Consider the following 26,768-nt stretch of genomic DNA (forward strand, 5'->3'; position numbering starts at 1 on the left):
CCCTAAAAAAGAATACAACTCCATAGATTTTAATGGTTTTACCATGAATTTTTCCTTTTTCAGAAAATACACTTTAAAGTCTATTCCACTATTTGAATTATAAAAACAGTAATAGAAAAATTCCAATGTCAAAGGAGGAAAATGATAATGTATCTGAGTAAAATAGTTCCTTGATTTTGTTACTTCTTTACAGTGCACACCACAGTGCTGTATGTGACCTGGAACACAGAAAATGCTAGTTCTTGACAAATTAAATTTTTTTCCTCACACCTTTTAGAAAAAACTCCTTGGTTTTCCAAAAGCTTCCTTGTCTTGAACTCCTTTATCATATTTATTGAACTCCTCTATGTATTAAGAAAACTACTACTTCCCACCCTACCTTTTCTTACTCACTTCTTTCTCACCCTAGACACTAGCAATTTACATATTGCCTAATTCTTTTTGGATTCGAAGAGTGCATAACATATGGTATTTGCCGAATGAAGTGAAAATAGGCAAATACTCGATTCTTGGTGATTGTTAGTGCGTTCTTACCAAAGAATGCTCCTCGTCTCTTTGGGAAGGCATTTGTTTATACCGTACACACATGGAGCAATGACTGCGGAAAGGCAACCCACTGGCCAGCTAGACTAGCTGAATCTGCTCCAGGTATCAACAGGGTGGCCTGTGTAACCATCAGATTGCTCTTACATCTGGGTGAGAGGAATAGTGGTAGGCAAAAACGAACACTGGACTGGATCTTTGGTTTCTAATTCTATCAGTGCCAAATCCATCTGGGCAAGTTGCGGAAGATTTCTTCTTGGCCTTAATTTCCACACATGTAAAAATGAGGAAGTTGGATAGTATATCAAAATTTATTCATATACCTCTTCCCAGTAGATTAGTCTGTGCTGTATATTTTTCATTTCCTCTGATGTCTTCTTATGAATATTTACAGAATTAGACTTCATTAGAATTCCTAGCTGTGGCCCTCCAAATTAAAAGCAGTTGATGGTGTTATGTTTAAGGTTCTGATACTGGTTATACTTTCTCTTCCATTTTATGAATAAGAAATCTGAAGCATAAAGAAATCAAGTAATTTGCCTAGTGTCCCTGTGAAAGATTGGATGAATTAATAAAGAAACTTAGTTTTGTCTGCTTTCAGTGTTAGATTGCCCAAATCCAATATTATATGGTTTTATCTTTATACACTTCTTTAATATATCATTACATTAGTTTTCTATTATTATTAGAGTTCTGAGTCAGAGGCTTGTATATTGAAGTGTTTATATTTTAAAAATATTACCCATGCCAATCTGTACCCTACATCCTACAAACATCTGAAAATTGGTACAGGAGTGAAAGTAGAGTGGTATTTTAGTGATAGCCAAAAGGAGAAAAACTTATTCATATACTTAGGATCACCATATTAAGTATGACAAGTTTTCCATGTTATAGCCAGCTGATATCCTATATTTATTTTCTATTTAATTGAGACAAGAACTGATGATAGGTGTTTCCAATCCCACAGGATAAATTCAGTTTGTAACATTCAAAATACAATAAATAATTTCATGTTACTTCCATTTTAAAAAATTAACCTTTAGTATCAATCTGTAATACACCATATTCTCTACTGAAGATGACTTTATGATGCAGTCACAATTGAAGGAGATGCAAACATTTATTCCCTTTTCTCCTTCCCTCCTTCCCAACTTTCATCTCCCTGCCTTTTTGTTTTTTCCATTTGTCTTTTCCTCTTTTTCTTTTCTTTTATTCTGTTTTCTTTACTTTTAACATTTTTCTTGCCGAGGTGGTTCACATACATCTACTTGCTTTTGAAAATACTGTATCTGTTATTTTGGTATTTGGATAACTCAAAATGTTCTAGCAAAAACCTTTTAACCCACTAATTTATCTTTAAATAATGTTTACTATTCTGATTATAAAACAGTTCATTGAATAAGGAACCGAATAAAACCTTCTGTATTTCTACTTTCAAACACAGTGTATTTACCTATGTCATAAAGTTTGATAGCTCTTGGCAGTGTTAGCCCAAGTAGTTTCCATATTGGTTCTGCTGCTCAGTGTTCCCATGGCAACCTTATATTGGGTATTTCCTGAATTGCTGAAATCTTAAATTGATGTTAATTTGCTCTGTTAAAGATGGATTGGAGCTTCAAGGAGATGGATGAGTAAATTTCTTATCTTCTAGGTAATCCATGACCTTTTCTGAAAATTTTATCATGTTCTAATTTCATGAGTTAACATAAATACTAAACTTACTAAAACACCTGTGAAATCTGAATACATTTTTGCTAGCAACCAGATATATGACTGTATACAAAGGAACACAATTGTTACATGTATATATATTATATCTAGCAAAAAGGTGTACAATTGTATAGAAAGGAAAACAATTGTTATATGTATATATATATAAAATAACATATTCTACACGCTATTATTTTTTTCCATTTAAGAACTTTAATACAAAAAGCAATGTTCTTTACAGAAAATTTAGAAAATAAAAATAAAGAACAACATAAAAGTCACATGTAATCTAGTACATAAAATTAACCACAGTTAATATTTTAGTATATAACCTTCTAGTCTTTTAAAATATGTGTAAAATATACTTTACAGAAAAATAGATCATTTAACAGATAATTTTTAATTCATTTTTTTTACTTCACAAAATATCATGACCATCTTTCTATGTCATAAAATATTCTTCTACATAATTTTTCTGGCTTTATAGATTTTCATGGTGTGTATTTATTTATTTCCAAGTGAAAATGGCTTTAAATATTCATTTGAAAAGTAACACACACTCATTATTAAACACACTCAGAAAATAAACAGTAAAGAAGAAAGTAAAAAAACAAAACAAAACTGTAATCAGTCCTAGAACACCAAAGTGGAATTTCTGCCTCAAAAACATACATTTTTTTCTTTTTTTTTTAAATTCAGTTTTATTGAGATATATTCACATACCATACAATCATCCATGGTATACAATCAACTGTTCACAGTACCATCATATAGTTTTGCATTCATCACCCCAATCTATTTTTTAACATTTACCTTACACCAGAAAGAATAAGAACAAGAATAAAGAATAAAAATAAAAAAGAACACTCAAATCATCTCCCCCATCCCACCCTATTTTTCATTTAGTTTTTGTCCTCATTTTTCTACTCATCCATACATACACTGGATAAAGGCAGTGCGCTCCTACAAGGTTTTCACAATCACACCGTCACACCATGTAAGCTACAAAGTTATATAATCGTCTTCAAGAATCAAGGCTACTGGGTTGGAGTTTGACAGTTTCAGGTATTTCCTTCTAGCTCTTTCTCATTTTCTCCTATCTTAGGAGCATTTGAGGAAATTGGTGCTCTAGGAAAATCTGAAAAAATCAAATTATAAATAGTTTGGAAATAATAATATACACAATACTAAAATATGGATATTATAATCAATACTTTTCAAATATAACTATTGTCATACACCTGGATATGCCATTTTTATTACAATAACTAGAATTTCTGAGGTGCTTCATTTTTAATAACTTTACTTTGCCTACCAATGTATCACTTTGCATTTATGGAGACTTGGACTTTTTCTTCAGCTGAGAAAATTAAAATAAAAGCAACCATGTGGTATATGGTTGGCCCCAGCTGATTTCAATTCTTTTCTTGAGATTCTCATGATTTGCTAATATATAGAATTGGCAATCACATAAACCATTTACTTTGTTTTCATTGATTATTCTTATCTATTTTTCTGACAGTAAATATTTAACTTCTGGATAATATGTATATTATTTTGAAAAGAAAGCTAGACAATTTGGAGAGGATATTTGAATATAGACAATAAATATGCTTACTGTTGAATCACTTATATTTTCTTTCCAGAGAAGTATAAAATGACCAATTAATCACAGAAAATTTTTGGTCTCTTCTGAAAATTTTGAAGAGTGAGGTGACTTCCAGAAGCATCTCATCTGAATTACACACTCCCAGATGTTTAATTATATGCTGTTATATATCTATATATGTAGGTTGGATGTATACTCAGGTACATTCACACACACTTCATTTTGTAACAATTTATATGAAAAGCAGTCAGACTAATTAAAACATGTTTTGAGTTACTATACCCTAGTTTTGTTTTTTGTTCACTAATTTCATTTGATTTTTTTTTTCCTTTAACCGTAATAAACTCAATCAAACTGAGTATTGTTCCAGTTTGCTAATGCTGCCATTAAGCAAAATACCAGAAATTGATTGGCTTTTATAAAGGGGGTTTATGTGGTTACAAAGTTACAGTCTTAAGGCCATAAAGTGTCCAAGGTAAGGTACCTTCACTGAAGGATGGCCGACGGTGTCCGGAAAACCTGTTAGCCATGAAGGCACATGGCTGGCGTCTGCTCCAGAGTTCTGATTTCAAAATGGCTTTCTCCCAGGATGTTCCTCTCTAGGCTGAAGCTCCTCAAAAATGTCACTCTTGGTTGCTATTGGGGTGTTTGTCCTCTCTTAGCTTCTCCGGAGCAAAAGTCTGCTTTCAAAGGCTGTCTCCAATAGTCTCTGTAAGCTGAAGCTCCTCCCTCAACTCCTGTGTGTTCTTCAAATTATCCCTCATGGCTGTAGCAGGCTCGCTCCTTCTGTCTGAGTTTTTGTAGGGCTTCAGTGAACTAATCAAGGCCCACACTAAATGGGCAGGGCCAGGCCTACGTGGAAATTATCTAATCAGAGTAATCACCTACAGTTGAGTGGGTCACATCTCCACAGAAACACTCAATCAAAGAATTACAATCTAATCAACACTAATACATCTTCCCACACAAGATTGCATCAAAGATAATGGCATTTTGGGGGACATAATACATTCAAACTGGCACAAGCGTGTGCTAGCAAAACTGGCAGTTTGGAGAGTTGTAGAAGGTGCTTTGCTTTTTGTCTTTAAAGAATAGTAACTCTTGGTGAGGCAATATGGACTTCAAATCAACATTATTCAAAACATTAATTTTTCCTTTTGGTTTCCCTAAAACCAGTGCAGGTCACTCTATGCAGTTCTGTAGTGTATTGTCTCATGCTGTGGGCTTTGGAAGTTTATTTTGAAGTTGGACTCTAATATGGATGCTCAGTACTGCACATCTAGCATGTTTGGAAAAAAAAATTAGTTATAAACGTCTGAGATGACTCACTCCCTAGCCTTGGAATTTTGCTGTTTTAGAGGAGATTAGTTTTCTGTCTCACAGGGCATGTGTGTGGGTGTGGTGGAATAAATATGATTCTGAAGAAAGACATTTATTTTTTAAATTGCAGTGTTCATCTTTAACTTAGAAGTCCTTGGAAAGAGAGAAAAGATAGTGAATACAAGCAAACTGGGCTAGAGTGAGTCAGCCTGCTGCTGTCCCTAATCAGTCTTGTCCTTCATTCCCCTGGAGGCTGGGAGTAGCCCCTTCCATCCACTTCTCCAGGCAGCTACTAGAAATCGATTGGAATTGGCCCATGTGATGTAACCCATTTGCCATCCTTGTGCTAAACGTCCTCTAAAGCTTGAGGCATTTTTTCACTAATGAATTAACAGTAAAGATTATTATTTACCAAAAAACTTTTCCAAACTCTTTAAACCCATCGTTATTTTATTCTAACCCATATATTGATATATGTAACTCTGATTTCTAAGAAAGCAGGTTGCCCTAGTTAATTTTTCTCTGTGTAAATATGGTTTTATATATAAAACTATTATCTTCTAAATATTTCCCTTTAAAATTTTCATCAGATAATTATTGTAAAAATGATTTTAATACACTGAGTAGGCTTACCATCTCATAATTTGTAGACTCACTTTGAGTGTTTTTCAAGGTTTCTGTTATTGAACTGTCAAGTCTTTAAGATCCAAGATGGCTTTCCTGAAGCTTCCTCAGATAAATGAAAAACCATCATTGAAATTAGTACTTAATTCTATGCCTATTTTTAGTATTGATTATAAAAAATTATTTTGATGGATTAGATATGATTTCTATTTTTGAGAGTTATTGTTCTGTAATTCCTTCATTTCCTCATGCTTACCCATTTTACCGTTTGGTTGCTCTTGCCTCTCCTTTCCACAGCTTTCCTGACTCTTCTGTATGGGGATGTTTTATTAGCCTATCCTTCCCCTCTACCATTTCTTCATACTGTCTCTCTGATGAGTAGCAGTTAAACAGACTATGCATGAGTAAACCTTCAACCACACAGCCCTGCAGCGCTTTGGAACCACTTGTGGTTAACTGCACTTTAAATCATTTCCTCAGACAAACACAGATACTCAATATAACAAAAATACTCATCGTAAGCCCCAGCACTGTCTGGCATATATAACATCTGCTTAGACTCAGGGGACCTTATAAGGGTTTTTCAGTCTATTTGTCTATCTAGATACAGAACTGTATAAAAGCAGCATCTACAGAGGAAACCAAGAGGAAAATGCGATGGTGCCTTATGGACATGAGATCCTGGCATTTATTGTGTTACTATAGCTATTGCGGTTTGCTAATGCTGCCGTTGTGCAAAATACCAGAAATGGATTGGCTTTTATAAAAGGGGTTTATTTGGTTGCATAGTTACAGTCTGAAGGCCATAAAGTGTCCAAGGTAAGGCATCAACAACAGGGTACCTTCAATGAAGAATGGCCGATGGCGTCTGGAAAACCTCTGTTGGCTGGGAAGGCACGTAGCTGGCGTCGTCTTCCTTTGCTCCCAGGTCGTGTTTCCAAAGTGGCATTCTCCAAAATGTTGCTCTTGGGGCGTTTTATCCTCTCTTAGATTCTCCAGAGCAAACTCTGTGCTAGCATCTGCAAAGCATCAGCAAAAGTCTCCTTTCAACAGCTGTCTCCAAAATATCTCTCTCAGCTGCTGCACTGAGCTCCTTCCGTCTGAGCTCTTAGAGGGCTCTGATAAACTAATCAAGACCCATGCTGAATGGGTGGGGCCGCACCTCCATGGAAATAATCTGATCCTAGTATCCCACAAGATTGGATTAAAAGTTTATGGCTTTTTCTTGGGGGATATAATATATCCAAACCGGCAAAATAGGCCGCTCCCTAAGTCTCAACTATATTACCTTTGTTCAGAATCCTCAAACTGTCTCACTGTCTCAGAAGCAGAACATCCTGGAACAATTTGTAAAAACTGAAGATAGAGGATATAAGGGCCATTAATAAGCAGTCACTGGAAATCCATCATTCTGCCAAAACCTGCATATTCCCAAATTGCCATATTTAACATTATTTCCCAAAAATTTCACTCATTTTAAAAATGCAAAGAATCAGTGAATTAATTCAGTATCTACCAAATTCAAGGTCCTGATACTACTTCTATTGATTCAGAGAAAGAAAAAGTACAATATACAATGTTTTATGAAGGGGGTGTTAAGAATGGAGGAGGTCATGGCTCTGCATGAGTTTGGAAAGGAGGAATGAGAATGGGTATTTCTGATGAAGGTTTCTGTAAGACTGTTAAGTTACATTCATGTGCTATTTCAGTTGTATTTTCTAAATACTTGAACATATCTAAATACATATATTTGTTCTTTTTATTTTGATGAAGTGGCTCATTTAGTAAAGTGCTCCATTCTTGAGATGACTTGGATAACATTGGTTGTTGACATTTTAGCTAATAGAGTATAAATGAAAAAGAACGGGTTGGCATAAGTTGTCAATACTTTCCTTGCTCCTTCCTTTGCTGGGGAGAAAACAAAAATTAATGATTTAAACATTCCCTATAGGCTTGCTATGTGTAAATAATAGTATTGCTAGAAGCAGGGATAAAGGCAAAGATTATTTAATTTTGACTATTAAATGTGGATAACTTTCAAAGTATAGGGCATGCATCCTTTCTAGATCCTAAAGTAAACGGTAGAGTATTAAGAGTGATAAAAAGCATAGTTCTCAACAATAAAAAATAATTAAATTATGATAAATGCACAAACAGGATATTATTTAGTAAGGATTAAGTTTTACATATCCCATTTACATACAAAAGTACAATGGCTTAGTGACCATGCTAGACCTTTATAAACTGAATTTCTTTTTTATGGACTAATAAATCCACATTTTATTCACCTTTATGCATGGATCTTTTTGAAGAAATTCACTAAAATTAGAAGTCATTTAGCTCCTTATTCACTACTGATTTTTTTTAATTGACCTCATAGTGTATCTTAGAATTCATCAGTCATTTTAATACTCATACATATTAATGTCAACTCTAAATTATATTCACTTTTTCTAAGTCTTCCAGACCACTTTCTAGTGGAGCAATAATGTGTTAGTATATGTTACATTGAAATCCCAGAAGAATAAGTCTTTTCTATTAGTTAATCACGTGGTTAGAGAAAACACCATTGTACACTGTTGAACCAGGGCTCAAATCTGAGGAGCACTGTAGTAATGGCATTCTGGAGCTATGACAGGCCAGATGGCTAACCTGTAATAGATGGTGGACACCACAGTGCCCTCTCCCCTCCTAGGGAAGACTGAGATGGCCTATGTGAAATGGGCAAAGTTTGCACACAAGGCAGTGGCTAGGTGAAACTTTACACCTGGTTGAGTCACCTGACTACCTCTGGGTTTTTTTTTTTTTTTGTCATCAGTCCCTTGCCTCTGTCTTTCTATCACCAAAATCTGCATGTGTATTTCCAAGATGTATATTTCTTCTCCCACTCCCTCCAGCCACATTTGATAAAATACTTATGAATGTTCAAGGTGGGTAAAGGTAAGGAAAAGTGTACAAGGATTGTGAAAATCTGTCCGAATTTCCTGGTCCTCTTACCTAATGGTTGGTTTACTTTATTGCAGTTCATGTCAAGTTCATTCTGCTGGAAAAAGTAACCAGAATTAAGTTATTGCACTCTTTCATTCATTTCCTCATTTATTTAGTAAGTATGTATTGAGTATTCACATGGGCCAACCACTGTTTGACTTGGAAATAAATAAGTGAATAGAATATGTTTGATGAGTGAAATGTGGCCTCTTTGACCAGAAAGGAAAAGTTGAATTTTACCCAATTCATGAAATTCAGGTAAAACAAGGTTCACGTTTCTTTATTAGGAGAAAACTGGCAGGGTGAATGTTGAATATCATTTCAATTTATCATTGAGAGTGGTATGTTTATAACTTTCTTATTTTAATGTGCCTAGAAAGAGAATTAGTTGTGAAGTTAATTTGATAATGTTGACGTTAAAAGAGATTAGGTAAAAATGGACATATGTATGATATTTATATATTATGGTAGAAAAATACTTCACTGAAATAGTTTAGTGAATCTACCTATTTTTATTGAGTGGCAACTAAGCCCACAGCACAATAGGCCTATTTTTTTATTTAATGAAGATATCTCATAGGCACCTGACCTGGTTTATAGGCTTTTAGTATTAGTTTAGATATTCAGTACTCATTTAAATGTCTCTTCAGTCAATTGGAACATCTTAATCAAGAAATAAGTATACAGTTAAATATGAAACTTTATTTTTTAAAACATTACATAAAATATCTTAATACAGTAAGTCTAAAGGATATTATTTCCTCATTATTTAGTTTCATGGAGCGATTTTTAGGTGACGACTCTTTAAATGAATATCCTCATGGACAATCTAATGAACATGAATAATTCTTAATTATCCTACATATCTCCTTACAATCAGAGGATTACAGTGTGCTCTCTCTCTCTCTCTCTCTCTCTCTCTCTCTCTCTCTCTCTCTCTCTCTCTCTCTCGTATCACTAAACTTAAAAGTAAAGAATGATGAATTGTGTGCTGACTGGCCACCAACTGCATCTACTCATGTTTACAACTCAACACTTCTACTGAAGTTGGATTCTAGCCAAGGAAATTGCTCTGATCTATGTCCTACTGCTCTCTAATCTGTTAAGTAATAAAAACAAAGATTGCAAAGAGCAGTTGCATGCCTATGCCTTCAAGCAAATGTCCCAGGCCACTGATTCCAGGAGACTGCCTGCTGGAATCTGTGCATCAGGAGCATAAAACAAGTTCTTAGAAGAATTTCATTCAAGTTCAGTTTTGGCATTTTTCTTATGTGCAGCTGAATAATAGAGGCTCCATTTTTTATTATGTTAGTTTAGTTATCCATTTCTCTGACCCCTACCACGTATTCCCTCATTTCACTACACAGCTTCCCTTGTTATCTAATACCTTGGCCCTCCACTTGTTTTTGGCTTGATTTCAATATTTCAGCTTTCCTTTCCTTTCATAAGTCTCACTTCGGGATAGACTCTCTTCATGGAGCAATGATAAAGATATTTGACCTCTTACCTTTTTTTTTTTCTCTCTCTCTCTCATTTTCAATCCCATCACCCTGGTTTTCAGTGTAAATTTTATCTATACATTTTCAACATATGGTCATAGACTGCTCTTCACAAGAAACCCTGGGTTGATTTTCCTTGTTATTTTACAGAAAAAGTGCCTAGAGCACAAATGTTATGTCCAAGGTCACACACCAAGAAGAGGGAATAGAAATAAATGTATATACATCCTTCCTAGGCTTGTGTATTTCTACTGCTTATTATGTGAGCATAAGTTATATGTGTGGGCATATATACATGTGTAGATATATATTGGTAGTACAATGTTGGTTTTGTAATTTAGTATTATATTTTTCATGATTTATGAATGATACATGTAGATTTAGTTAAATTTATTTGAATTGCTCTGTGATGTTCTACTCTTTGAATATGCCTCAATTTGAATTCACATTTCTCTATTGACGGATACTTACGTGTGTTTTTTTTTTCCTCAATATTTTACTATTACAGAAACATCCTTGAACATGTTTTCTTCTGTATAAGTGCTGGAGTTTCTGTAGTGTACAAAGCAAAATTCCAGGATATAGAGCATGTACATCTCCAGCCAAACAGATATTTTCTTAATTGCTCTCAGAGAGCAGTTTTTGAGAATTCCTGTTTCACCATTTTTTCCCCAATACTTGGTGTTCTCAGTCACTTCAAATTAACCCTACATGTAGATCTATTTCTGGAAGTATGTCACATACCAGAGGTCTATGAATCTCTCCCTGAATCAGCACCACATTGATTTAATGCAGCTTTATAGTCTATCTTGATATCCTAGTGAGGCAAGTGCTGTTCCTACTGCTTCTTCAAAATTATTTATTCTTCTTCCTTCACTCTTCAGTATGAACTTATTTCCATGTTGAAGTATAAAATTAGTTTACTGTAACTCAAAATTAGAAAAGGAATATAGTAGACAGACAAAAGGTATAACTATTCTGGGAAAAGGAAATTACTTTCTATACATTCAGCTGCAAACTACCCTCCTTTATTTTTAAATAATCGCCTCTATTTTCATCTCTTCTCATGGTTTTGATATGCTGGTTCTCAAGTTATTTTCATATTTTTTTTCACGCTACCCAAGTCTCTCCAAATATACTATATGATTTTTCCATTCCTCTTTTCTTGGTTTTTCTTTACCTGAAGTGCCACCATCTTGCCTTGTTCTTCCTTTATTAAAATCTCAAAGGTTATATAAAACATGCATCAAATGCTTCTGTGACCCCATCTGATCATCAACCAGAGTGATTATTGCTGCCATCAAATTCCTAGAGTGTCTGTTCCTCATGTGGATTTTATCGAAAATTCTTGGACTTACTGCTTCTGGACCCATAACTTAAAGTTCTATGAACTAAGTCTAACATATAGTACTCAGTGGAAATTCCCTTACTGGGGCATCCAGTGTCTGACCACATTCTTCCTGTTAAAATGAACTTGCCTTTTCAGATTTAATCCATTTAATTTTCAGAGGCCTCTTCTTTTAGTTAATTATGGTGTATTTCAAACCTTAGTCATTTCCCTACAGTCTTCATTACTTTTCCCCATATTTGTGTACCACTTTGCTATTTTTTGAATATTTTTTCTTTAAATTGATTCACTACCTCTAGTTAAATAAATTTATTCTTGAGGGAAATTTTATATCAATACTGTATCGGAAATCACATTCACCTGCCATAAATCAAAAATAGCAGGAAACACATGAAAACAGAAAAAGTTATTAAATGCCAACTAAAGAGACATCATTTGGCTGAAAACTCTAATAGCTTTTTTGGGGGGAAGACGGCTAGTAATGTGGTCAACGTATCACAAAACAGATTTTCTGCATGAAGTACTCAAAATTCCTGGCAGTAACTATAGAATGGAATAAATTTCTCTTTGTGAGAATCAAGTCTGTTTAATGTCATGTTTATTCACTACCTGAAATAATTCCATTTGCAGCTTAAAATAATTTACCTACCAGGAAACACAAATTCCAGTCATTTACCTATTTGTTTATGTATCCTAGAGTTGTCACTCCTTAAATTAGAGACAATATAATGTATATTGTTATATTTAAATGCTTTGCATGTAGTAGACATCTGGAAAATGTTTACAGGGAGAGAACTGAGGTGTCGTTAAGAAAATAAAATCACCAACAACTTCCACGTCAATCTATAGACCTGAATCCAAAGATCAATTTTCTACTCATTTGTGGGACTTCAAGTATGTTAACTTATTGGAGCTTCAGATTGTTAATTATGAAATGGGATTTCTGATACTTGCTTTTGCAGAGTGGTGTCAATGAATAAATGAAGTAATACATGCGAAGGCCCCCTGGCCTTGAGCTCACTGGCTGAGAGCATGGTCTTGGAAGTCAGAAGACAAAGGTTCCCTCTCCTTCTGCTGCTCCTGCCCCTAAGTCCCTACCAGCTCTTGGAGAAAGTACTTGACCTGTCTGTCTCTCATGGATAATAAATACCACCTCCCTCCCTCCAGGTTTTGGATGGTGCTGATAAAATGAGTTAACACTCCTGAGGCATTAGATGAGTGCCTGGCATATGACAATTCCGTACAAATGTTTGCTGTTGTTTTTGCTGCTAATTCCCTTCCTTCCCCTGGAATGTGGCAACATTCAGTGTTAAAGTGTGCAGTTCTTCTTCAACTCAAAGAAGATTCTTTTCATTTCATTAAAGAACATTATTTGGGTGGGTGTGAATGAAAATAAGTTATTTCATTTTGCTTCATTTTCAGATTAAATAGGAACATTTAGTCTTTTAGTTTAGGAATATAATGAAACATAAGCTTGGAATAAACATATCTGGTAGGATGCACTAACATACTGTTAAAATGCAGAATCTTGCAGATGGCACTAGGACAGGCGTTAATATAATTTCACGTAATACTCTATCATGGAAATACCCTAGTGAATAAGTGTCCTTTAATTCATCATTACATCTACATAATCTTTCAAGTGAATTTTAAAATATGAATTTTTACTTTTTCTAATTTTTTAAAGTTTTAAAAATAATTAGCTGATTTTTCCTTTTCTTCCTTCCAATTTGCCTTTTCTAAACTACTATGCACAGTAAATAAAGAATATTTAATTAATTAATTGAATGTTAAGGATTAAGTAGCTGTTGATATTTTTAATTATTCTCAGAAATAGCAACTGACATACTTTAAAACAACTCTTTTCCATATTCATCTAGTCAGACTCACTCAATATCTGTGATGTTTCTGAATTATAAGATAAGATACCTTTAAACCGGTTAAATACAATTTATAAAGGTCACTGTTTTAGTTTGCTAATGCTGCAGAATGCAAAACACCAGAGATGGGTTGGCTTTTATAAAAAGGGGGTTTATTTAGCTACACAGTTACAGTCTTAAGGCCATAAAGTGTCCAAGGTAACACATCAGTAATCGGGTACCTTCACTGGAGGATGGCCAATGGCGTCCGGAAAACTTCTGTTAGCTGGGAAGGCACGTGGCTGGCATCTGCTCCTAAGTTCTGGTTTCAAAATGGCTTTCTCCCAGGACGTTCCTCTCTAGCAAGCTTGCTTCTCTTCAAAACGTCACTCACAGCTGCACTCCGTTCAGTCTCTCTGAGTCAGCACGTTTATATGGCTCCCCTGATCAAGGCCCGCCCTGAATGGGCAGGGCCACGCCTCCATGGGACTATCCCACCAGAGTCACCACCCACAGCTGGGTGGGGCACATTCCAAGCAAATCTAATCAGCACCAAAAGTCTGTCCCACAAGACTACATCAAAGATAATGGCATTTGGGGGACACAATACATTCAAACTGGCACAGTCACCAATTTATAAGGTGGTGGAGGCTTTTCCATATCATCAGGTAGAAGCCTAAAGTAAGTATTGTGGCCTGGTATATGCCTCTTTTGGTTCCTGCAGGGAATGCAAATTTTAAAGATAAATCATTTTGTACCAACCTAGGCACTGAGAGAATCTGGAATCGAGTCTCTGCAACGCTCTGAAGAAAGCCGTTGGTTACACACACCGAGTAGCATTAGGCAAAGGTTGAATGGAAAGACCACAAGACTGTGTAGTCAACTAGTTTCCTGCCCCCGTGGATGGGGTGTTCATAGAAATAAGAATCAGTGATTTTCATACAATAAATAGTCTTTTAAATTCCTTTTTTTTAAAACTGTGAATGTAAGGTCAATCTCACTGGATATTTAAAGGAGCCCCTTCAATCCATAAAATTGTTTTTGTTTTTTGCATTGGGGCACATTTTTTGTCATTCTTATCAATTCATTCCATCCCAAATCTATTAACCAAAATAAAAATCAAGAAAATTCTCTTGAATTCCCAAATGACTAAATAAAAATAAAAATAAAAAACTCTCTACAACCTGCTGGAAATAGTTAAGAGGCAGATATGGTCTGAAAGTTGGTTCTATAATATTTGTTTAAGTTGCATATTTTTACTTATTTGTTGTCTACAGACAACTGGATATTAGTTGTATTATATTTCCAAATATTGTAGTATATACTTGGATGAATTTATTCCCTAATTTAGTTTTTTAAATCAGTAAAAGCCAAAATATCAATTTTCTTCAGAAATTCTACATAGTGTATAATTTTTATAGAAAACATGTCCAAAGACAAATGGAGTGAAGAAAGAAAAGCTCTTAAGATCCAATACTTATTTATCTTTTGAATAAGTTGTTATACATTACTCATTTAATCTTTACATAAGTTTCTAAGGTAGATGAAATAACACCAATGATTTCCAATAAGGAAACAACTCAGAAGGAAAAAATAAAATAGTATGTGGTAGAAACAACATTCAAACTTGAAACTTCCTGAGTCAAAAATCTGTCCACAACAAATGCTCTTAGGAGTCATGACAAATTCATTGAATCAGATCTTACTGGACACTTGCTCAATGCATAACAACATTGTTAGATGAATGGGGCAACAAAATATTTGTTTGCTCAATAAAAGTTAGTAAGTACCTACCTGTTCTGCGTTAGGGAGAGATAGCAGTAAATAACTCACAATGTTCCTGTCTTCAAATGGATTCTATTCTATTGGAAGTGACAGAAAATAGGCCCATGAATATTTAATGATATTTAAGTGCTATGAAAAGAAATGAAGCAGCAGAGAGAAATAAAGATGGAGGGAAGGATGTATTTTATATGAGGTGGGACCGGGAGGCCTGGTGAAAAGTGATATTTGAATAGAGAACAAACCTTCCGATGTCTTTGTGATCCTTTCTCTCCTCACTCCTTTGACCTTATCCACCATCGCTCTCTCTGCTTCAGCTACACTGGTCTCTCCATTAGACTCAGAACATGGCAGCCAAGTTCTTTCCCTCTGGCTGGAATGCTCTCCCCCCAGATGGATGCACAGCTCACTCCCTCACACCCTTCTGGTCTTGAGTCCAAGGTTGCATTTTCAATGAGGCGTTAACCCACCTAAATTGCAACATCCATTTTTCTTACCCTGTTTCCCTGTGTTATTTAGCTCTTATCATGGTCTTACAGTCTATATGTTTTATTTATTTTTCTTGTTCGTGAGAATGTAAATCCCAATATGGCAGATATTTTTGTCTTTACTGCTATTTCTACAGCTTCTATAAAAGTGCCTTGTGAGTAGAAAGTATACATGAACTCTTGTTTAATATGTGAATAAAATGGTCATTTATGTTTGGGGAATATATTTCTTGAGGCTGACAACAGCAAGAAATAAGACAGAAGTTGGGGATCTCTAAAATAATTTTACTGTGACACAATATATCCTAAAACAGAATGCTGGCAATGAAGACTGATAAAAATAAATACGTGTGAAAAATATGAGAAATAAAAAATAACGGTGCTATGTGCCAAAAAATAAGGGCTATGGAATCCGTGTCAATAAAATTATTAGGTTTTGAGCCACAGTGGCTTAAAATATTGTGGTACTATGAGTAGAAGCAGGGAAATTGTGATTAATAGCTAATTTATTAATTATGTTTAATGTGATTCAGAAATCTCCTCATTTAGTGTGCTACAGATTCAGGAGTGGGGCTTAGATTTGAGCTTTGAATTAGAGACATGGTTTTGGGGATTGTCTCAAAAAGCCCTCATTACCACTACCACTAATATCAAGTGCAATAAAGAACATAAAACAGCTACTGCTTTTCCAATTCACAAATGAAAAAAAATGCCTGTGATTGTATAATATTATTTTGAAGCAAATACAATTCCACTCACTCTCACCATTCTCCCTAAATATGTTTCCAAGTTCCTGAATATGCTTTCTACATACATTCATCCATCCATTAAGTTAACAAATGTTTATTGAATTATTTATTGAAGCCCATATGTGTAGCAATAATGCACTGAATGACACAGTGATTCCCAAAGTGCTCCTTTTGCTGAATTATAATCAACTCAATTTCATTCAAGTTCAACAATAAAGCCACAACATTCAATACAAGAGGGTGTTAATCTCTATTGGTCATCTACATTGTGCCTAACTCTGAGCATGATACTAGAGTGATTATGAAAGAATTATGAGTGAAGCTTATATTCTTATTAGCTAAGACAAGAAACAACAGAAAAAGAGCACAGGATATCCATCCTCCAAAAGGCTCTCCAGCCAACAAGAACAACCACTTTACATTATGTACTTTTCTTAATACCAACACTGAAAGGAGGCTCATGGATGGCATGTAAACCAAAGGAGAAAGAGGCATCTGTCTTTTTCCCTGTTCCCTTTCCATCTCTGGTGGAAAGCAAGGGCATGGTCATGATTTGAATGGGCTCACCAGAGTTAGTACAACTAATAGCGTACTAAGAATTCACTCCTTCAATGTATGGTCCCTCCTAAAGATCCAAGAGCAGGGGATCAGAGGATCAGGTTGGGGCCTCAGTGGGACATTGATCCAGCACTGATGGAGTGATCCACCCTCACTGCCCCACCTCCTGATGACTGCTCAGTCTTCTTTTTATGTTCCTGTCATGCCATCCAAGGCAGGACTGCTCTGAATTTTTCTCTGCCTCTAACTTGTTACATCTAGACTGGAGTTTGTCTTTTATTCCCCTTTTACAACTAAACAACTAGAGAGAGTTCAAGGCTGACGATTGGCCCAACTGCTTTTTCTTCACCTAAGTAGTCAACATTTAGGAATGCTAGTAATAAAATCTTGTTTGGACTATGTTCTAGTTTGCTAATGCTGCCGGATTGCAAAACTCCAGAAATGGATTGGCTTTTATAAAAGGGGGTTTAAATGGTTACAAAGTTACAGTCTTAAGGCCATAAAGTTCAAGGGCAAGTCACCAATAATTGGATACCGTCACTGGAGGATGGCCAATAACATCTGGAAAACCTCTGTAGCTGGGAAGGCGCGTGGCTGGCGTCTGCTCCAGAGTTCTGGTTTCAAAATGACTTTCTCCCAGGATGTTACTCTCGAGGCTTCAGCTTCTCTCCAAAATGTCACTCTCAGTTGCTCTTGGGGCGTTTGTCCTCTCTTCGCTTCTCCTGAGCAGAAGTCTGCTTTCAAAGGCTGTCCTCCAAAATGTCTCCGTAAACTGCAGTTCCTCTCTCAGCTCCTGTGCATTCTTCAAAGTGTCCCTCCTGGCTGTAGCAAGCTTGTTCCTTCTGTCTGAGCTTTACAGTGCTCCAGTGAACCAATCCAGGGCCACGCTGAATGAGTGGGGCCACACCTCCATGGAAATTATCCAATCAGAGTTATCACCTGCAGTTGGGTGGGGCGCATTTACATGGAAACAACCTAATCCAAAGGTTCCAACTTAATCCCCACTAATATGTCTGCCCCCACAAGATTGCATCAAAGAACTTGGCTTTTTCTGGGGGAGATAATATATACAAACCGGTACAGACTACAAGGTTATCTCTGTTTAATTAATTTACAGTGACACATTCTAAATCAAAGCATATTCATCATGAATCTCCTCCTTCCTCCTCTCCAAAAGTGAGATAACCCCAAACAGAAAAAATTTCCTATGAGTTCAATACACATTAGAAATTTTTAAGTCTGAACAAATTTTACTACACTATAAATAATTTAAATTCATCCAGTAAAAATATAAGTAATGTCAAACTGGAAAAAAATGAATATCAATAGAAGTAATATTTTGGACTTTGCAATGTTTTTCATAACCAGTAGTGTTTTCCAATTAATTTTCAGGATTATGGAAGCCATGCTCTATCATACTTCTCACAAGGTTTTTCTGTTGGGATTAGAATAAAAGCCAGTGCCCCTTACTCTTTCCCAGATTCTTTTCCTTACCATTGCTCTTTAAAATGTTTTCCCATTGATATTTATTGCTTCACATGGTGTGGGCTTGCCCGTTGCCCAGATTAAGCTCTCCATCTGTGTTTCTGGCAGATCTTTTTTTCCTTACAGGTTTTTCTGTCGAACTTCCTTTTTCTCCTATTGTGTATGGACAGCAGTGCCTGCTCATGGGCCTGTTTCATGCTTGCAATCTCAGTGTAAATCACGTCCGCAGCTATGTTGTTTTTTTTTCTTGGTGTTGATACCTTTCTGGATGGGCAAAGAACTTAATCTTTCTAGGTTGCTTTAATGGCTAAGTTTTACTATTAACATCACATAAGAGATTATGAGAATTGAATTACTTTAACCTCAGTGTTCCCAAGTAAATGTCAAAAATTGTGACCAATTTTCATCCAGTTAAATGCTGAAGGAGTATTTTTTGTATAAAAGTGTTTAATTTTAATGGTACCTAGGGTGCATGAGGTAAAATGTGCTAAGATGACTCCTGGGTCACTGAAAAATATCTATTTAAATGTCCAAATTTTGTAAAACTTTTATTCATCGGGAATGTGTTTCCCTTTTAATGCCTATTCACGTTTCTCTCTTCTATCAAGCTTGACTAGAATCCTTTAACATTTCTTATCTCAAGGGGCAGCCCATTTGACTCAGCTATCTTTCATCATGCTTGAAATTCAGTCAGCAAGCCTGCTACTTTTCCGTGCTGTAAAACCTGACTACAACATTTCTGATAAAGCAACTTGAAAAACAAAACCAAACATTCCAAATGGACATTTTTCTTTAACAGCAAATTTTGACTACCATCTTGTTGGAATGTGCCTTTGAGAATTAAGTATCATAGATAGGAAGAGGTTTAAACTGCCATGGTAAGTAAACTTTACTGTATTGTTTTCAATCTCGCTCAACATTAGTAGCTATTTAGAGACTCATTATCTTGGAGCAGAAAACAAAATGCCTTTCTGGTGTCTAAAGTTTACACCATATAATTTGGACACTTCAAGTATTTTGTTTTTAAAATTATATTCCAGTCACGTCTTCTAAATTTAATATCCAATAAAAATCCTCGTATGACACTTAAGCAGGGACTACTAGCTAAGGGCTGGAACAAAAGTTAAAAAAAATTAGTATTTTTTTGCCACTTGAAATGGAAAGGGCACTTTAACATCCTACTTTTCTACTCCCAGATTGCCCTTATATAAGTCAACATTATATTTATTTGAGAGTTGAGAAAACTGGGGCAGGGAGAGGCTAAGGGACTTGCCACAGGATGCCAAGTGTGGAATATAGCCAAGCTGGGACTGCGGCTCAGCATATTTAGTCTGAAACTGCATTTAATCTATTGTGTTCCACTCCTTGTCTTGACAAATAGCAAAGATGGTTCTGTTAAATCTAACATGATCAAAACTTAATGAATGGTGACACCAGCATGATTTACCACTTCTCCTCGAATATCTGCTATTCCCAGTGAGGAAGTTAAGAAGGGTTTGGGGAGCCAAGATTAGATTTTTTATGGTCACAAGAATGTTGGATATTGTTACTTCAGTGTGCCAAAAGCTAATGCTGTTGTCTACAATTAAAAGTAATTTCCCAAATTAGCTGGCTTACCATCCAGGAGACACATACTTCTCTCTTACATTCGTATTTCCCATAACAGGGAACACAGTTTTGAGCAGAAATTGGATGCTTAATTTATATTTTAATTTTAAGGAATCAAATTACTGAGTGAGGTAAAAAAAAAATTGCTATTCCCTTCTATTCTTTATGCTTGCATCTCTGCATTATATCTACTGTTCATGTGAGTAGTATCTAAAAAATTTTAATGTGATATTAAAAAATTACATCACTTCCAAAGAAAGGTAAAAATTATTGATTTGCTAGCCTATATATCAGACTGGGTTCTCTTTTCAGCTTTATCATCAGATTGGTAATTTAGTGGGGCAATCTGGACTGGAGATACTTAGTTCTCAGTATCTGTACTTGATGTTATTTTCTGATTTCCTCAAGCTTTTATGCAAAGCTCAAGAGTCCTTTTTTATATTCTTGTTGAAACTTTCAGATTTAAAAATGCTATGTCCCACAACTCACCCCAAAACTTCTCAGTTCTTACTGCCATTTCTCAGTTATCCAAATCCCTTCCCCATTAGGGTCACAAGGATGTAAATGCATGGCACACACTTTGGCAGGATCCTTTAGTCATTCTTTCAAACATTTCTCCCTTGTAGAAAATAAAACAGGGCATTCCATTAATAGTTTCTGTTTTTACCTTTAATATAGCCAGCAACAATTTGAAACAATTATCTTATGCATTGAAATCTTCCTTCACTCCTCCTATCTTCTCCTATTCTCACAAATATGAGCAGGTGTCTAACTTTTTTTTTTTTTTAGCCTTTTCTTCCTACCCAGAAAGATGCCACATTTGTTAATATTCACATATGCCCCTCTTCCACCAGTCCCAATTTAAGAAAATAAATAGTAAAGCTTCATTGAAAGAGGGGAAAGACTATTGGCGTAGAAAAGAAGACCAAACTTTCACCTTCTGGTATTCCAGGTCTCAGAAGTTGAAAGCCACATGGAGCAAGTTTGTGGTAAGGAAGATTCTGAGGGCATGTAGTGTGCAGGAGAGTCTCAGGGCTACTTGTCTCCAGCCCAGGCATCTGCACGTTTTAACCACAGTTCAGCTATTTTCAGTTTTGCACATGCAGATATGAGTCCTCCATGTCAGAACACTGGTGAATAAATTCAAGAAATATTCTCAGTTGGCTGTTATAATTATAGCCTCTCTCTATGTCCACCACTTTGTGTAGTCCGCCTGCCTGGCTGATATTCCGATATTGTCTCTAGTTCCTCTGCCCCTACTCTGCAAGTCATGTATACCTGTCTCTGGGTCCCAGCTTTGCCAGATCAAGATTTACCCCATATCAAGTTTCCTCATTTCTTTTTCCTTCTCTATCTTGTGTCCTTCATGTACACTTGGACTGGCCCCTGATTTGGTACTCTAACGCCAGACCCCATACTCTTACCTATAATTCCAATTCTTTGCTCTTCTTTATACTTCAAAAATTGTCTGTACTCACTACTGTCTCTATTTCCTCATTTGTCCCTTTCTATTTATCCCACACCAATCAGGCCTTCAAAATATTCAAATTTCTCTTTTACACCTTTTCTTGAAAGCCTTACTTTCATCATTTTGGTCTCATCTCAGGTGTTACTTCCTTTAAAAGCTACTCTCTTTCTACCAATTTTAAAGTAGCCCTTCCCCCACTATATTACTGTGTCTATTATCTTCAGAGCATCTATCACTATTTGATATTATATTGCTTTTATACTACATCTATTATATTCTGTATTTATTATCTCCAGAGACTGTTACTCTTTGACATATTACTCGTTCTTCTACTTGCTTTTTGCTTTTAGTCCAAATATAATGTGAACCTCATGAGCACAGCAATCTTGAACTCTACCTGCACACAGTTGTCACTAAATACATATTTTTTTTTGAATGAAGACTCACTTCTGCCTAGAGTCCTACCTACTATTCCCTACTCTAAATACTTAGATAAAATACTGAAATCAAGAAGCCAACTGTATTGGAATAATTAGCTACATTCTCTTGGCCTTAGTACTTTGGACTATTATCCTCTTCTGGGAGGCGAGGGAATAAGTAGCAATGTTTTCTGCTACTCTTAGATACTTTCTCTCCCATCACATCCTACTGTAGCCTTCACCAGAATCCCCCAGGGCTGAGTTATTAGTGATGAACCATATTTAGGCCACTCCGGATTAACTCATTCTCTTCTGATCCTTTTATTCCGTGTTATTAAATTTCCCAGGAAATAACCCCTTCCAAAAACTGGATTTTCCACATTTTTGGATAAAAAGTTGAAACATTCACAGGGCTTAATGCTATTTGCCTATGAATATTTCATTTATCTTCCTAACATCCAATTGGAAATTTTATTCACACTATTAGGTTTGTAAAAGTTTATTTCTTCCTAGAGAAAGCACAAGTCCAGATATAAACCAGTTTTCCTGAATTATCTTAATCAGAGCATTTTATATAACTGCAAGCAGTGCTGATAACCATCTTGATCCAAGGAGGCTGAAGACTTCTTTGACTTCAGTAAGGAAGTCTGTATTTTAGAACTTACTTGATTTTAATGAATGTTTTGTAGATGCAAAATATATGAAACATAATTGAGAAATAAGATGAAGGAGGTCTTCATTATTTTGAGTAGCCTGGAGGGTGTACATACCCTGAAAACCACAAGAAATGGAAAGAAAGAATTTTAAGCGTGTTAAATTTATATTGCATAGGTGGATAGAGAGCTAGGACTAAACAAGGGAGATGTGTTAGTATCACGATTCTACGCCTTTCCCCCAACCAGGAAATCTACTTAGTTGTTCTGAGAAAGTAAGTACGTTTATGATTTTACATTTGTCTGATAGGATTCCTATAGAGTGACAATTGGCATCTACTGAAAAAAAAATTATTTCTACCTTATCAGATTCCCCCAGTGCCAAGGGAATTAAGATATTTCAGAATATAGCTAATACTTGAAAATGGATCAATATCTAACATCTTAGACTAAGGTTGAAAAAGTTTCAAATTTAGGATAGTTTGCTTAATCATTTAGAGTTTTATGTTGTACTACACTGCTTTGATAGTACTCTACCACTGCACATAAATAACTAGTGTGAATTCAGAAACACTCAGATCTGTGAGAATTAAAGACAGAAGGAATTTTTAAGGAAAATGTTAAATTTCTTGTCTTTTTCCAGATTAGATACACTAAAGAATTCTGTGATGAAGTTGGTATATAAAAGAATAACATTAAACTCAGCTTTATTTAAGAAAATACCATTAAATTCCCTAGGTGATAAAAACAGTTTTAATTCTGTATCTATTTTGTTGTGTTTTAAAATTATTTTTTGACAACCTTTTCTTTTGGCCTTTCATTATGCCATTTACTTTTCAAAGTTGGTACAGGCATTTGATATATTTACTTGATCTCTGTTGCTTTACAAAACCAACATTCAATCTCATTTCTGAAAGACAATTTTGTTTGTAGTTTGTGTGTGTTTTGTTTCAGAGATCTATTTTCTCATTTGTTTTCTAAAACAAACTTAATCTCACATACATGTCTAAATAGAATTTATAAAAGAAATTTGCTTTAATATGAGAGTAAAGGGAATTAATGACCTGAAGAGTCACTGCTTTTGCCTTGTAACTTTTTAGAGACCGACTCCACAAGGGATGACCTTCTGCTGCAGAGATTCTTGCTGGCTTCCACATCCCCTCCCAACTTCCCCACTCCCATCCTCTTACACTGGTTTCCTGTGTTCTTTCTTCTTTTCCTTATACTTCGTTTTAGCTCTGATGGTCCCTAGACTTCCTTTTATCCTCCCCTTATAATATGTTCTCTACTTTATCATCATAACCACCATCAGAACTATGAAATCTCCACCAAAATCCTCAGGCAAAGTAAAGGTCCCTGGTTGTGTTGTTGTTTGTTGTAATGCTTATATGATATCAATAGATTACACAACTCTTCACCAAATTGGAATCCTATTAAGGACTAAAGCTTATGGCTAGTTTCAAGGAAACATTAAATATTAATTTAAAAAAATAGTTAACAAAGAGATAACTCCTTATGTTAAAAAATAATTTGCTATTGTTTGTCTAATATTATTAGTATTTCTAATTCATTTAAATTATGATTTAACTTATATAACTCCAATGAAACAATGATATTTTAGATATGAGAAATTGGAAACGTTATATTTAACTGCATTAATACAAGTTTAAGTTACAGCTCTAAAATTAAAACAAAAATAGGGGAAAATACAAATGGGAAATTAAATCTTTTTAATGTTCTTTTTAATATATGGTTCAATATATTATTTAGAGTGGGGAATGAAACAATGAACATAGTGGTTTAATATTTAATATTACATATTTTATATTGCATATATTTTATAAGACTTAAAAGGTAACTATTTCTTTTTAAAGGTGTTTTTATTTTTGATGTAATTATTCAGTATTATTTCCATTGGAGTATTAATTATTTAATTGACATTCAAAAGAAAAGAGAGAAAAATACTAAATAAAAAATGAACATTTATTGTTTTCATAGGAGATCATAGTTTTAAAATTAAAGTTATTGTCTTTCAGGTTATAAATACATTATTTTGAGAATAGTATACCCTGCACATATTCTTTTACTCTTAGTATCCATATTTCTAGGTTGTATCTGACAGTAAACAACGTATGTACTTTTCTAAAAAAGTTCATTTTAATACATAATTGTATATATTACTGCAGAATACCATCTCCATTTTCCAAAACTTACTTTTGCTTGTATCGTTATTGAGTATTTTATGTTACATTATATTATTAATGTATTACTATCATCATATATTATAATATATTAACATCATATTGTATTGTGCTGTCTGATAGAGTTTTGTTCTTTTAGAACTCAATATTTTTCTGGTAACTCATTCAAATGCAACTAAAATCATCAACCAAGGTCTACATATTTTAATTAAATATCTCTATATAATTCTTAACAAAGTATACTGAAATTTCTATTGAAAATGTTTTAAAACACTTATAATTACTTATATCCTGCATTTTTAGAGAGAGATACAGAAAAAATATGGTGATGCAGTCAGCCTCTATCTACCCCAGAGAACAGGTATATCGTATTCCAAGTGTAGCCTGGATGGGGTTAGACTCATTGGGTTATGGATACCTGGAAGTAGAGCTGAGCCTGCTGTTTGGATTGGCCAACTCCGAGTGAAAACAATGTATACCTTGTAAATATCACGATCAATAAACAGCTCTAATAAACAGCTTTGATGATCATGATTTGAGGGGTGCTACAACATTTTAATTAAATAGCAACAATTACTTGTATATGCATTATATATGCTGTTTGCCCATTAAGTAGTTATGTCTTTTGATGGGAAAAAAAATCATTGATTTTATTTTTGAATGTTTCTTTTCTTTCCCTTTTTGTTTTCTTATCAGATGACACGAGAACAGTATATACTAGCAACACAACAGAATACCCTGCCTAGGACTGAGAATGCACAACTTTACCCAGTGGGGATATATGGATGGCGAAAGAGGTGCTTATACTTCTTTGTCCTTCTGCTGTTGGTTACCATGATAGTTAACTTAGCCATGACAATATGGATATTGAAAGTTATGAATTTCACTGTGGTAAGTACCACCATGATTTTACATCTATTGCTTTTGATCCAACGACAACCCAGATATAATATTTTAATTTTTTAATCAAAAGTCATTCATCTCAACTTTTACTTTTAGCTTTTACCTTCTAAAGACAATCATATATTATTTTAAGACTATATTCAACACATTTAGTCACATCACACATTTGATATTATACTTGACACTGAAGTGTTGGAAATTTAGATTGTGGCAGGGCACACAACATATTGATTCATTAGAAAAGATTCAACAAAAAAACATAAATTATGACTTGCTATATCTGGATGTCTAAGAAGTGAATCTATTCTTGAGTTGATATTTCATATTAATATTAATATTAGAAACCAGAAGTGCCTTTGAAGCATTTCATATGGAGTATACCCCTAGCTTTCTTTTTATCTACTGTTCATGTTTCATAGTGTGTGATTGGATCTAAACCCTGGGATTTTTCCGGGGCTGCAGAGACCAAGTTTCTGTAATTGTCATCAAATATTGACCTCATTCTTTTGGAACACGGACTTAGTAAATAGAAATATACCAGAAATTCAATCACTTATTTATGAAACTTAATAATAGCAAAATATTGATATTTTATGATTTGTGAGTATAAATAATCCTAGGTTGATGAATTTTGCTTCAGCTTATTGACTATATGTGATAAATTTATGAGCATGACGTATCAGGGAAAAAAAATATCTGCTTTAGCAAGTTTCTTTTAGCTCATTTCATATTTTCTAGCTAAATAACTTAAATTTATCTTCTCTACTTTAAAACCATTCTGCCCTGGAGTGACCTCAGATATCTTCACATCCAAGTAGGTGTCTTTTACTTGCTGACCAGCCTGCCATTTTCTTTAGAACTGTACAGTCAGGGGTGAGGCTAAAGCCAGTGATTTAACGTCACTTATCATCCTATATTGGGAATATTTTTTCCCTTTTAACTCTGCTGGATATT

General features: G+C 34.8%; 1 protein-coding gene across 1 annotated transcript in view; it reads left to right on the forward strand.

Annotated features, from left to right (window-relative positions):
- Nucleotides 1–26,768, forward strand: part of SGCZ (sarcoglycan zeta) — a 1,224,523-nt gene that overhangs the window by 626,477 nt on the left and 571,278 nt on the right. Inside the window, exon 2 of the mRNA XM_037831246.1 lies at nt 25,608–25,802. Within this exon, the coding sequence (XP_037687174.1) occupies nt 25,608–25,802 (195 nt within the window). The remainder of the gene's footprint in view (nt 1–25,607; nt 25,803–26,768) is intronic.

The sequence above is a fragment of the Choloepus didactylus genome, chromosome 3 (assembly GCF_015220235.1).
Source record: "Choloepus didactylus isolate mChoDid1 chromosome 3, mChoDid1.pri, whole genome shotgun sequence".
In the NCBI taxonomy this organism is placed as follows: Eukaryota; Metazoa; Chordata; class Mammalia; order Pilosa; family Megalonychidae; genus Choloepus; species Choloepus didactylus.